General features: G+C 39.0%; 1 protein-coding gene across 1 annotated transcript in view; it reads left to right on the top strand.

Moving 5' to 3' along the window:
• Window positions 1–1,551: 1,551 nt before the first annotated feature.
• Window positions 1,552–14,543, top strand: part of NSG2 (neuronal vesicle trafficking associated 2) — a 191,885-nt gene continuing 178,893 nt past the window's right edge. The window contains exons 1-2 of the mRNA XM_073651298.1: window positions 1,552–1,736; window positions 2,018–2,169. Of these exons, the coding sequence (XP_073507399.1) occupies window positions 2,041–2,169 (129 nt within the window). The 5' untranslated portion in view covers window positions 1,552–1,736; window positions 2,018–2,040. The remainder of the gene's footprint in view (window positions 1,737–2,017; window positions 2,170–14,543) is intronic.

Below are 14,543 nucleotides of genomic sequence, written 5' to 3'. Positions count from 1 at the left end.
TGACTTCGGCAGGTCCTTCACTCTACCGCTGCTGGCAGCCTGGATGGAGGGAATCAAGACTGCGGGGGCCATCGGAAGGTAAGTATACATTTATTTTTTTATTTTTTGACATTCTCTCGGTCACACTATATAAATCCATGCGTTTGCATGGATTTATATAGTGTGACCGAGTCTTCAAGCACTTTCCAAGTGATGCTAAAATCGCTTGGAAAGCGCTTGACAACCCGCATGCGGAAATGCAAGTGAAGAACGCTTCACATCCGCATGTCCTTGGCAGGAAAACGCATGTACAATCCGCATGTACAATCCGCATGTACAATCCGCATGTACAATCCACATGTACAATCCGCATGCGTTTTTTCTGCCAGGGAGATGCAGAAACGCTCAGGAAAAATCCGGAGCATTTCTGCATCGTGGGCACATAGCCTTTAAGTGAAAACCCCTATGTAACCCAGGAAGAAAACACACATCCCATTGCCAGTAAGAAATGCTACAGTTTCTAGGACAAGGCATGAAGTGCAAATATATGTAATAAGTATAATTAAATAATGGGGCAAAATAGTTCTAAAAGGTATAAAAAGTGTATACAAGATTGTGACTGCAGCTATGATAGGTGATAACTTGTTGATTTGTGACACCTTTGGGTTACATTGGGAGAATGGAGCGGTAGTACACATACTCTACTTGTACTCTATTCATTACCTATGAGGCTGCCGAGCGCTCCTCTCGGCTTTTTCCTGCAGGCTCAGAGAATTTATGGAGCAGCGGTCGGGCATCTGACCTGTCGCTCCATGCTGTAACAGGGATAAATGTTCCCCATCAGTGATAAAAATTCTGTGATCTCCCAAGCGGTAACGGTCTCAGCAGTTGGATACCCACTGATCAGCAAGTTATCATCTATCCTGCAGACTGGTAAGAATTTGTTTTTAATAGACAACCCCTTTAATTTCTCAATAAGTCTTCATATCTATGTAGATGGAGCTGGATTTCTCTAAAACTGAGCTCTGAATTCTATGCAGCTAGGTAGTGCAAAAAGCTACAAATTACATTGCATATATCTGTGTATCCATCCATTCCTATTGATTTTTTAGGTAGATCTGTTTTCGGAAATTTTTAATCCTTCTGGACGAATATTTTTTGAATATTCTTCCTCTCCCATTCCTCTAGTAATCCTCTCTCATTGCCAGTCTGAACTCTGGCAAATTACCCTACCTCCTCGAGTCTGTAGCTGTCTATGTTGCCTTTCATCTGTGAAATCCTCAATGCCTCTGTATAGGTATTAATTACATCTCCAAGGAAACATTTCACATATTTCTTATCGTGCCCTCAATCTACATGACCAAAAACTTTATTCTATGTTCCATAGTCATCATTTATACTTGTTATCCCACAATAACACTTTCTAGAAAAGATGAAGGAAATACAAATAAATAATGCTCCTGTTTTCCCTGTAGGGGGCGTTGCTGGTTCAAAGGTTTTGTGTATGTAGTGGTTTAAATAAACTCTTGCAGTTCTTCTTTTTGAACACCAGATGGCGCCAGTGTACAGGTGACTAGTACAACAGCTCCAGTCTGAGTGCCGCAGGAAGCATGTACTGCAATAGGCACCTTATTCCCCTCTAGTAGCTTATAGAAGCCGCCGTTCTAGGAGCATTGTCTGCATCAGCACCACAGACAGGGCTCACTGCACCTTCCTCCTCAAGCCTGGTCTTAGATATAGAAGAAAGGCGTTTTACTGTGAGTATTGGTACCTACTATTAACCAGCATGTCATTGTTAGCTAGCTTTGTATCGAGACACTCCCTGGCTGCACAGTGATAGAATGCCTGCACATACACATAGGCAGATACACATAGATGTACATCTGCTGATTGCTAATACAACATATAGGCTCTGAATGTTCCCATAAGGCACAATGCATAAAATGCTCTTGGCATCCTTTTAGCTTTGTGATTTGTTCTGCCCGTCTCCATTCATTTCACAGGTATGTTGTTATATATTAATCTCTTCATTCTCCAGGTCTGAAAGCAGAGGAATAAAGAATGGTGAAGCTGGGGAGTAATCTGAGTGACAAAACCAGTAAGGATCCCTCTGGTGAAGATGGATTTCAGACGGTGCCGCTGATCACACCCTTGGATGTAAATCATCTGCAGTTCTCTGCCCCTGAGAAGGTAATATTGTGAATGGATGTTCTGGTATCTAAGGTCTAGACCTTCCTTTATATCTGGAATAGCTGTAAATCCCATCAATCTGTCAACTGCATTGCCTCCTGTATGTATGTGCCATTAAATTAGCAGTGCATACATGTCAGTGCTGCTCAGGCATATATAGTACACAAGGGACACAGGTTCCAACTACCTGCATAATCATTGCTGCTTGTATACCGGAGATTCTAATGCTATCTGGTTATATGAAGTCTGTTGGGTGAAGTATAATTGCTATATATTTCATATTATATATTAATGGCTAGCTCATAATTAATTTACACTGCAAAGGATTTATGATGGATTAACAAACGTATCACATAGGACCGCAATTACTAGGTATACAGTTAATTATCGTTGTTCTTTATTCTGTTGCATTGCTAATCTGATGAACCACAGAAACATGCTGATGTATTTACAGCCCATATCATCCACACAAAAGAATAAAAAAAAAGAAAATATTGTATCATTGTCCCTTCTGCATATAAAAATATTCTGTATTTAAAAATTGATACCATGCAGTTACAATCGAATCCAGTGACATGAATTGGTAATTTGTAAATCCCCAGTATTTGGTTGTTATCATCGTCTTAAAGCCTTAAAGTATATTCCTACCTTTGGACACCACTTTTTTTTTTTTCAATCTAACTATTTCCAAAATTGTTTACTGAAAAAAAATCTTGATATACCTTTATAGCATGTGAAGAAGCTTTTTTGGTTCAGAACCCAAAGTACCCACAGATAAATGAGATAATAGTGGCTGCCTATGGTTACCACTAGAGGGAGCTACGAGCATACTACATACACGTAAAAAAGTGAACTCTTAAGTTCCACCTAGTGGTGACTGCAGGAATTTTTCTGTACCTTCTAAGCAATTTTAACTGAAAAAAAATATAACAAACTATGACCAGGATGACAGGACTGAAAAAGCAAAAGCTAAAGAAACAACAAATAATTGCTAGAAGAAAAACAAAAACTAAAAAAAACAAACACTATGGGAAAGGCAAGTTGGTAAGCTTACAGTCAAAGTTGAGAGTTACTGTAGTTATAGGGTGATTTGAGATTACAAAAAAACATTTATTTTATGACAAAGTGGACTAAAGCTTTAATGTATCCTTTATAAAGAGAAAGTTGTGGAAAGTAGAATGTGAGTAGCATAGAAGATAGTTTTGTTGCACTACTCACTGGCCTCCTGCAATATAGTCATGTTTCAATGCAATGTAGTCCAACATCACGCATTGGAGCCGAAATGATTCATATATGGAATGCAGAGAGAATGGAATTTTGAGCAATAGGTTAGATTCTGCTCTTAGCAACAGAGCCCTTGGTCCTAGCAACAGAGCCCTTGGTCCTAGCAACAGAACCCTTGGTCCTAGCAACAGAGCCCTTTCTCCTATTGTAGTTGTTCCTTTTTACTGGCGGGTGTGGGTGAGATAGTGGGGTGGTACAAATTGCTGTTGCAAAGACCTACTTTCTCTGCATCAATATAGTATACCATATTATACAATCAAGGTCAATATAGGGATAAGTCCAAATATTCTAAGACTGTGAATTTAATTGAGGCATCCACTGTCTAGAACAGTGTCTGTTCAACTTTTGACCCAAAATATGACCCTTGACTTATTCCTTGGGCCGCACATTACATTGAAGCATGGATGGCATGTCAAATAGCCATTATAGCCATTAACACACATACACAACATGTGTCTTTGCTATATTCTGCTAGGAACTATGTATAGAGGGGTTACATAGATGAAAAATGGCCATACAGTGGGTACAGAAAGTATTCAGACCCCTTTAAATTTTTCACTCTTTGTTTCATTGCAGCCATTTGGTAAATTCTAAAAAGTTCATTTTTTTTCTCATTAAAGTACACTCTGCACCCCATCTTGACTGAAAAAAAACAGAAATGTAGACATTTTTGCAAATTTAATAAAAAAGAAAAACTGAAATATCACATGGTCATAAGTATTCAGACCCTTTGCTCAGTATTGAGTAGAAGCACCCTTTTGTGCTAGTACAGCCATGAGTCTTCTTGGGAATGATGCAACAAGTTTTTCACACCTGGATTTGGGGATCCTCTGCCATTCTTCCTTGCAGATCCTCTCCAGTTCCGTCAGGTTGGATGGTGAACGTTGATGGACAGCCATTTTCAGGTCTCTCCAGAGATGCTCAATTGGGTTTAGGTCAGGGCTCTGGCTGAGCCAGTCAAGAATGGTCACAGAGTTGTTCTGAAGCCACTCCTTTGTTATTTTAGCTGTGTGCTTAGGGTCATTGTCTTGTTGGAAGTTGAACCTTCGGCCAAGTCTGAGGTCCAGAGCGCTCTGGAAGAGGTTTTCATCCAGGATATCTCTGTACTTGGCGGCATTCATGTTTCCTTCAATTGCAACCACTCGTCCTGTCCCTGCAGCTGAAAAACACCCCCATAGCATGATGCTGCCACCACCTTGTTTCACTGTTGGGATTGTATTGGGCAGGTGATGAGCAGTGCCTGGTTTTCTCCACACATACCGCTTAGAATTATCACCAAAAAGTTCTATCTTCGTCTCATCAGACCAGAGAATCTTATTTTTCATAGTTTGGGAGTCCATGTGTTTTTGAGCAAACTATATGTGGGCTTTCATGTGTCTTGCACTGAGGAGAGGCTTCCGTCGGGCCACTGTGCCATAAAGGTCTGACTGGTGGAGGGCTGCAGTGATAGTTGACTTTGTGGAACTTTCTCCCATCTCCCTACTGCATCTCTGGAGCTCAGCCACAGTGATCTTTGGGTTCTTCTTTACCTCGCTCACCAAGGCTCTTCTCCCACGATTTCTCAGTTTTGCTGGACGGCCTGGTCTAGGAAGACTTCTGGTGGTCCCAAACTTCTTCCATTTAAGGATTATGAACCTGGAGTACTGCAAAAATTATTTTGTAACCTTGGCCGGATCTGTGCCTTGCCACAATTCTGTCTCTGAGCTCCTTGGGCAGTTCCTTTGATCTCATGATTCTCATTTGATCTGACATGCACTGTGAGCTGAGAGGTCTTATATAGACAGGTGTGTGTGCCTTTCCAAATCAAGTTCTATCAGTTGAATTAAACACAGCTGGACTCCAATGAATGAGTAGAACCATCTCAAGCAGGATCACAAGGAAATGGACAGCATGTGACTTAAATATGACTGTTTAAGCAAAGTGTCTGAATACTTATGACCAAGTGATATTTCAGTTTTTCTTGTTTTAATAAATTTGCAAAAAATTCTTCATTTCTGTTTTTTTTTCAGTCAAGATGGGATGCAGAGTGTACTTTAATGAGAAAAAAAATGAACTTTTTAGAATTTACCAAATGGCTGCAATGAAACAAAGAGTGAAAAATTTAAAGGGGTCTGAATACTTTCCATACCCACTGTATACAGTGGCATGTAAAAGTTTGGGCACCCCTGGTCAAAATTACTGTTATTGTGAACAGTTAAGCAAGTTGAAGATGAAATGATCTCTAAAAGAGCTAAAGTTAAAGATGACACATTTCCTTTGTATTTTAGACATTAAAAAATATTGTCATTTTTTACATTTTAAAAATTACAAACAGGAAAATGGACCAATACAAAAGTTTGGCCACCCTTGGAGATTTGTGTGCTCAGATAACTTTGACCAAGGTTTCAGACCTTAATTAGCCCGTTAGGGTTATGGCTTGTTCACTATCATCCTTAGGAAAGGCCAGGTGATGCAAATTTCCCAGCTTTAAAAAATCCCAAACTCCTCCAAGCCTTGTGCCTAAAACCAGCAGCCATGGATTATTCTAAGCAGCTGCCTAACACTCTGAAAATGAAAATGGTGAATGCCCGCAAAGTAGAAGAAGGCTATAAGAAGATAGCAAAGCGTTTTTAAGTTGCCGATTCCTCAGTTCAAAATGTAATTAAGAAATGACAGTTAACTGGAACAGTGGAGGTCAAGATAAGGTCTGGAAGACCAAGCAATATTTCAGTGAGAGCTTCTCGTAGGATTGCTAGAGAGGCAAATCTGAATCCTTGCTTGACTGCCAAAGACCTTCACAAAGATTTAGCAGACTCTGGAGTTGTGGTACATTGTTCTACTGTTTAAAGACACCTGCACAAATATGGCCTTCATGGAAGAGTCATCAGAAGAAAACCTTTCCTGCATCCTCACCATAAAATTCAGCATCAGAAGTATGCAAAACAACATCTAAACAAGCCTTGTGCATTTTGGAAACAAATCCTGTGGACTGATGAGGTTGAAATAGAACTCTTTGGCAACAAAGATCAAATGTATATGTGGAGAAAAAAGGGCACATGATTTCAGGAAAAGAACATCTCCTCAACCATTAAGCTTGGGGGGATCAATCATGCTTTGGGGTTGTGTTGCAGCCAAACCAAGCCATAACCCTAACAGTCTTATTAATGTCTGAAACCTTAGTCAAAGTTGTCTGAGCACACAAATCTCCAAGGATGCCCAAACTTTTCAATTGTCCCATTTTCCTTTTTTGTAATTTTTAAAATGTAAAAAATGACAATATTTATTTTTTTGCCTAAAATACAAAGGAAATGTATCTTATTTAACTTTAGCCCTTTTAGAGATCATTTTCAACTTGCCTAACTGTTCACAATAACAGTAATTTTGACCAGGGGTGCCCAAACTTTTACATGCCACTTTAAGCACAGGGTATATGTGTGTGTTCTGACACTACAGTAATGTGAGGATACCAAATCTATAAAAGCTCCCACTACAGTGCCCCAATAAGTTTCATACACAGGCAAATACCTAACACTTTGTATTCCTTCTCACGGAGGCATAGATATAAGTTTCTGGGCTATGCTGCAAAACTTACATAGTTATATAGGATGAAAATAGACACAATTCCATGAAAATTCACTATTTCTCCACCAATTATACATTCTCCATCGCTAGATTGTTTATAACCCACAATGCCATTTGTTGTGAGAAAAGCATCCAGCCCATTTTTTAAATACTAATATAGTAACTCTTATTACTACCTCTTGTGCTAGGGCATTCCACAGCCTGACTGCTCTAACTGTAAAGAAACCTTTCCTATTTGGATGCCAAAATTGGTATTTCTCCACAAGAATTTCTTCTGGTCCTTTGTAAAGTCTTTGGAAGGAATAAGTCATGTGCCAGTCCTTTGTATTGTCCACATATATATTTATGCATGCTGTATGAGATCTCCTCTGAGATATCTTTTTTTCTAAGCTAAACAAACCCAATTTTTCAACTTCTCATCATATGAGAGGCCTTCCATCCCTTGTAATAATCTAGTTGCCCGTTTTTGAATTGACTTTAACTTTCGAATATCCTTTTTAAAATGTGGAGCCCAAAAATGGATCCCAATATTCTAGATGTGGCCTTACAAGAGATTTATGGAGGGGTAACAGTACATTGGGATCACGGGATTTTATCTCTTTTTTTATACACCGTAAAATCTTTTTTGCTTTTTCAGCTGCTACCTGACATTGAGTGCTGCTGTTGAGTACTTTAGTTGTTCCACCCACCTCCCAACCCCATACTGACCATCACCAATTATAACAAAATACTGCACCGTTGACATTTAATTCATACAAGCACATATTTAGTAATAATAATAAAGCTAACATTTAAAATCAACAAGTTTTATTTTATTTATTTTTTTAAATCAGAATGAGATAAACTGAAGAGGCCAGGTGTCTGAAAGGATACAGTGGTAGAATAGGAACAGGACAGGAGCACTGCTTGCGGTTTGTGGTATGGCCCCCATGTAGACTGCTTCAGTCAGTGTGTAGAAGAGCACGCTGCAGTATATCTTTTCCTCATGGACTGTGATACATTAATAGTCATATAATGATTGAAATGGTTAAGAGAGTTGTACAGGTATTATATAATGGCTGCTGCTTATGTGTTAAAATAACGAAACAGACAATACTTACCTATTAAGCCTTCTGATCAATACTCTTCTGGTCCCTCTGTCAAACTAGGTTTACAGTATATCTCAGCCATAATTTTCTTTGATGCCAGCAAAAGCCCCCATACGCATTATTAGTTTATGGCCGACAGCTATCTCTCCTGCCTACCCCATAAACAGGAACGCTTGGCTGAGCTCACTTGTGTTTACTATGAGAGATTCACTGCCATACTTTTCTGTCAAGGCTTATCTCGAGTGTGAACAAAAGAATCAGCAATTGATATTCACTTGGCCAAATCTTTATCTTCCCTGACATTATCTGTCAAGGGAGAGTCGGGAGACCCTATGCACCTTAAACGGTTGGCCAATCCTACTGATATTAGCAAGTTTGGCCGAAATGAGTCTAGTGTGTATCTTAAGTATGAAATAGCTGGTGTGATATATTTAATGATGCTAACTGTTCAGTTCTCAAAAGTAACTGCTCTGAAAAACGGGTATATAGTAGTTAGAAATTTCCCATATTAGTATCTACAGGGGTTTGCAAACATATTCACCCCCTTTGGCTTTTTATTTTGTTACATTACTACCTGTGTTTAAATATTTTTGTAATCCGATTTGTGTGTGATGCATCATCACTAAATAGTCTAAGTTGGTGAAGTGAAGTGAGAAAAATAGAGGCATAAATTAAATTTATGGGATCAAATAACTGAAAAATTGTTATGTGCATATTTATTCACCCCTTTTGCGATAAAGCCCCTAAACATTTCTGGTGCAAGCAATTACCTTCATAAGTCATATGCTTAGTCAAAGGAAGTCCACCTGTGTGCAATCTAAGTGGCCGTATAATCACACCTTTTCTGAAAGGCCACAGAGGCTACAACACCATTAAGCCAGAGGCACCACTAACCAAACAACACCATGAAGACCAAGGAGATCTCCAAACAAATCAGGGACAAAGTTGTTTGGAAGTACAACTCAGTGTTGGGTTATAAAAAAATATCCCAATCTCTGATGATCCCGCAGAGCACCATCAAATCCATTATCATCAAATGAAAAGAACATGGTATCACAACAAACCTGCCAAGAGAGGGCCGCCCACCAAAACTCTCAGCCAGGGCAAGGAGGGCATTAATCAGAGAGGCAGCACAGAGACCAAAAGGTAACCCTGTAGGTGGTGCAGTGTTCCCAAGCAGAAACTGGAGTATCTGTCCATACGACCACAATAAGCCGTACACTCCATAGAGGTAGCCTTTATGGAAAAGTGGGCAGAAAAAATTGTTTACTTACACACAAAAATTGTAAGGCTGGTTTTGAGTTTCCCAAAAGACATGTGGGAGACTCCCCAAATGTATAGAGGCAGGTGCTGTGGTCAGATGAGACCAAAATCGAAGTTTTTGGCCATCAAGGTAAACACTATGTTTGGCGCAAAACCAACACAGCTTGTCATCACCCCAAGAACACCATCCATAGTGAAACTTGGTGGTGGCAGCATAATGCTGTGGGATGTTTTTCAGCAGCAGGGAAAGGGAATGGTCCGAGTTGAGGGGAAGATGCATGATGCGAAATACAGGGATATTCTTGAGCAAAACCTGTTTCAGTCTGTCAGTGATTTGAGACTGGGACGGAGGTTCACTTTCCAACAAGACAATAACCCAAAGCATACTGCTATAGTAACACTCGAGTGGTTTAAGGGGAAATGTGTAAATGTTTTGGAGTGGCCTAGTCAAAGCCCAGACCTTAATCCAATTGAAAATCTGTGGTTAGACTTGAAGATTGCTGTTCACCATAGGAAACCATCAAACTTGGAAGAGCTGGAGCAGTTTTGCCTTGAGGAATGGGCAAAAATCCCAGTGGCAACATGTAGAAAGCTCATAGAGACTTATTCAAAGCGACTTGCAGCTGTAATAGCCAGAAAAGGAGGCTCTATGAAGTGCTGACTTTAGGGGGGTGAATAGTTATGCACACTGAAGTTTTCAGTTATTTTACCTATTTGTTGTTTGCTTCACAATAAAAAGAGGAGGCTCTACAAAGTACTGACTGTAGGGGGGTGAATAGTTATACACACTGAAGTTATATTTCAGTTATTTTGTCCTATTTGTTGCTTGCTTCACAGTAAAAAGAAAATCAAATGTTCCCAGTTGTAGGCATGATCTTTACATGAACTGATGCAAATCCTAAAAAAACAGTGAAATTCCAGGTTGTGAGGTAGCAAAACACAAAAAATGTCAAGGGGTTGAATAATTTTGCATGCCAAATTTAATTTTAGTCAAAATTTTAATCAGTAGATCTTTGAATAAATAATAACTTTCACAATTAAATGTGTTTGAAAAAAATGTTCCTGTGCTGAGATAATCTTATAAATGTGCCCCTGCTATGTGCTGTGTAATGGCTGTGTCTGACCGTGCAGAAATATGGTCTAATCATACCACAGCTCCTGGGCAGGGGAGGAAGGAAAAGAGTATATAGACACTACAGCAGGGGATCACAGCTGATTCTTTCTTTGAAGTCAAAGATTGCTTAAAAACAGGCAGGGAAATGCTTTACCTCACAGAAAGAATCAGCTGTGATCCCCTGCTGTAATGTCTGTATATTCTTTTTCTTCCTCCCTGCCCAGGAGATGTGGTGTGGTATGATCAGACCATGTTCCTGTACGGTCAGACACAGCCATTACACAATACACAGCAGGGGAACATTTATAAGATTATCTCAGCACAGGAACATTTCTTTTTAACTTATCCAATTGTGTAACTTATTTTTATTCCAAGATCTATTAATTAAAATGTACTTTGTTCATTGGACCACCAATTTAAAGGAGGATAGGGTCACAGATCAGGAGCACAGTTTGTCTAGTTTCTGATCTTCAGGATTTACCTTGCCATGCATGGTGATAGCAAGTTTCAGGTCAGGATACATAGAAAGTAGTACTGACTCAGAGCTCCTTTTCCTACAACCCTTCACTTCTTCTTCCAAAGTGCTGAATGCAAGTCAGTGGAACAGTGGGTAGGGCAAAGTAAATCAGAGTAGCTTATCCCATCTCTTCATTTTATTCTAGTATCTCATGACCCTTTACTCTTCTGTATCTTCTCTCCAGGAGAAGTTTTCTACTGCTAAAAAGCTAGATTGTGCATAGTAACTTCCTCTTTCACCCTGTGGTGCCAGTTTCCACTGACTAGATTCAAGAAGAAATATGTTTTTATTTTACTCTTATGGCCCTCCCTTAGATTATTGTAGCTAATTTCTTATATGAATTTAAGTATTGTTTGGAAAGTCTTTATAGAATATTACAAATGATCTGAATTGAATGATTTAAGTTGGATTTTTTACTATTGATTTAGTCTGATATCGTGAGTTAGAATAGATTAGTATATTTATTGGGAATTCCTTGTGCGGACCTAGGTATGATAGTATTGTTCACCTCCCTGACCCTGTTTTACTGTTTTGTTTCCCCTTTCCATTTATTTAGTGTAACATTTAGCAATGTATCGCTATTTAACAAAATTAATGTGCGTGGAAGGATATGCGAAATCCTGACAAAAATCAGATACATATTTGTAAGTTATATGGTCATAGTTTACAGAAGAAGAATTTTGACTGGATTTCCCCTTTAAAGTTTTATTTGTTGAATTATAATGTATATTATATATTGGATGTAATTCACTATTAATTTTTCATCATTTTAATTTTTCCACTGTTCACTAATCTGCATTAATACTGTAGTAAATTATTGTATGGGTTGTTACAATTAGCGATCAAAAGAGCTTGGCTGCTTTTGGGACTCCAAAAGACTTTAATGAGGAAAGCAGCAGATATGCATTGCACTCTCTTCAATCGATTTCCTTCTCTGTACTCAACTATATAGGGACCCCTAAATTCTGCCAATGGATTTGGATTTTAGAAGTGTGATTTTCACCGATCACTAGAGATGAGCGTTGTTCTACTCGAACTGTTCGCCAATCTCAAATTCGAGCTGTTTTGGGCGGTGTTCGAGCCGTTCGGCGAACACAAACAATTTGAGAAAAATTCGGCTGTTCGAGGTTATGTTCGATAACTGTTCGTGCACCAAAATCATAACTGGATTTTTTCTCAGTAATGATGAAAATTAATGTTAATACGCAGTTTGAGTGTACAGCGGGGTGGGGGGAGGAGCAGGGGATGGATCTCTGCAGGAACAATGAAGATCTCCATTTTTTTTTCTCTTTCCCGCATTTACAGTGGGGAGGTGCAATCTGTCAGCCTATCAGCAGCGCACACACGGAGCGAAGTGCTTTTTTTCACACAAGCAAGGGCATGTGTCATTGGCAGTGTATGTCACATGTCCTTGCCCTATAAGACCAAGCCATTTTCCCCGTCGCCACCATTTTCTCACTGCTGCAGCTGCGTGTTAGACGGCACCGCTGTTGCTGTGTGCGCTATACCTTGTTAATTTCAAGCCAATTTTCGCACAAATATACAGATAGCTTGGGAGTAGGGAATAGTTGTGATTGCAGTCCTTTTAAGGACTAGGTTACAGCATTTCCTACGACTTTTATCAGGGAGGTCTGTGCTCTTAAATAGATAGGTTGTGGGAGTAAAGACTAATTGTAATTGGAGTCCTTTTCAGGACTAGGTTACATGAGTTCCTATCAGTTTTTGCCAGGCAGGTCTGTGCCAGTGCTGTGCAAGTTTTTTTCACAGCATTTGGCTGAATCTAGCAAAGCTAATCCTTTTTGGCCTATTGCAGAGTGTGTTAGTCAGTGGAGTAGCCTATCTGTGTTGCAAGATATAACACCTGTGTATAGAATACCAATTTTTTTACTGCACCTAGTGAAGTAAAATCTTTTGGGCATAGCATCATTCTATTAGTCCATCTATACTGACCTCCATCAGGTTGCAAACTGAATATAATTTTTTTCTGCATCTAGCTCTGAAAAAATATTTGGGCTTCTAGCAGTGTGTGGGACTTGGTCTATTAGTCCATCTATACTGACCTCCATCAGGTTGCAAATTAAAAATAATTTTTTTCTTCATTTAGCTCTGAAAAAATATTTGGGCTTCTAGCAGTGTGTGGGACTTGTTCTATTAGTCCTTCTATACTGACCTCCAGCAGGTTGCAAATTGAATATAATTTTTTTCTGCATCTAGCTCTGAAAAAATAGTTGGGCTTCTAGCGGTGTGTGGGACTTGGTCTATTAGTCCATCTATACTGACCTCCATCAGGTTGCAAATTAAAAATAATTTTTTTCTGCATCTAGCTCTGAAAAAATATTTGGGCTTCTAGCAGTGTGTGGGACTTGGTCTATTAGTCCATCTATACTGACCTCCATCAGATTGCAAATTAAAAATAATTTTTTTCTGCATCTAGCTCTGAAAAAATATTTGGGCTTCTAGCAGTGTGTGGGACTTGGTCTATTAGTCCATCTATACTGACCTCCATCAGGTTGCAAATTAAAAATAATTTTTTTCTGCATCTAGCTCTGAAAAAATATTTGGGCTTCTAGCAGTGTGTGGGACTTGGTCTATTAGTCCATCTATACTGACCTCCATCAGGTTGCAAATTAAAAATAATTTTTTTCTTCATTTAGCTCTGAAAAAATATTTGGGCTTCTAGCAGTGTGTGGGACTTGTTCTATTAGTCCTTCTATACTGACCTCCAGCAGGTTGCAAATTGAATATAATTTTTTTCTGCATCTAGCTCTGAAAAAATAGTTGGGCTTCTAGCGGTGTGTGGGACTTGGTCTATTAGTCCATCTATACTGACCTCCATCAGGTTGCAAATTAAAAATATTTTTTTTCTGCATCTAGCTCTGAAAAAATATTTGGGCTTCTAGCAGTGTGTGGGACTTGGTCTATTAGTCCATCTATACTGACCTCCATCAGGTTGCAAATTAAAAATAATTTTTTTCTGCATCTAGCTCTGAAAAAATATTTGGGCTTCTAGCGGTGTGTGGGACTTGGTCTATTAGTCCATCTATACTGACCTCCATCAGGTTGCAAATTAAAAATAATTTTTTTCTGCATCTAGCTCTGAAAAAATATTTGGGCTTCTAGCAGTGTGTGGGACTTGGTCTATTAGTCCATCTATACTGACCTCCATCAGGTTGCAAATTAAAAATATTTTTTTTCTGCATCTAGCTCTGAAAAAATATTTGGGCTTCTAGCGGTGTGTGGGACTTGATCTATTAGTCCATCTATACTGACCTCCATCAGGTTGCAAATTAAAAATAATTTTTTTCTGCATCTAGCTCTGAAAAAATATTTGGGCTTCTAGCAGTGTGTGGGACTTGTTCTATTAGTCCTTCTATACTGACCTCCAGCAGGTTGCAAATTGAATATAATTTTTTTCTGCATCTAGCTCTGAAAAAATAGTTGGGCTTCTAGCGGTGTGTGGGACTTGGTCTATTAGTCCATCTATACTGACCTCCATCAGGTTGCAAATTAAAAATAATTTTTTTCTGCATCTAGCTCTGAAAAAATA

The sequence above is a fragment of the Phyllobates terribilis genome, unplaced genomic scaffold, assembly GCF_046119375.1.
Source record: "Phyllobates terribilis strain yellow unplaced genomic scaffold, ASM4611937v1 Scaffold_11__3_contigs__length_659146591, whole genome shotgun sequence".
Classification (NCBI taxonomy): Eukaryota; Metazoa; Chordata; class Amphibia; order Anura; family Dendrobatidae; genus Phyllobates; species Phyllobates terribilis.
The sequence above is the reverse complement of the archived record's forward strand: the minus strand, read 5'-3'. Positions and strand labels throughout refer to the sequence as shown.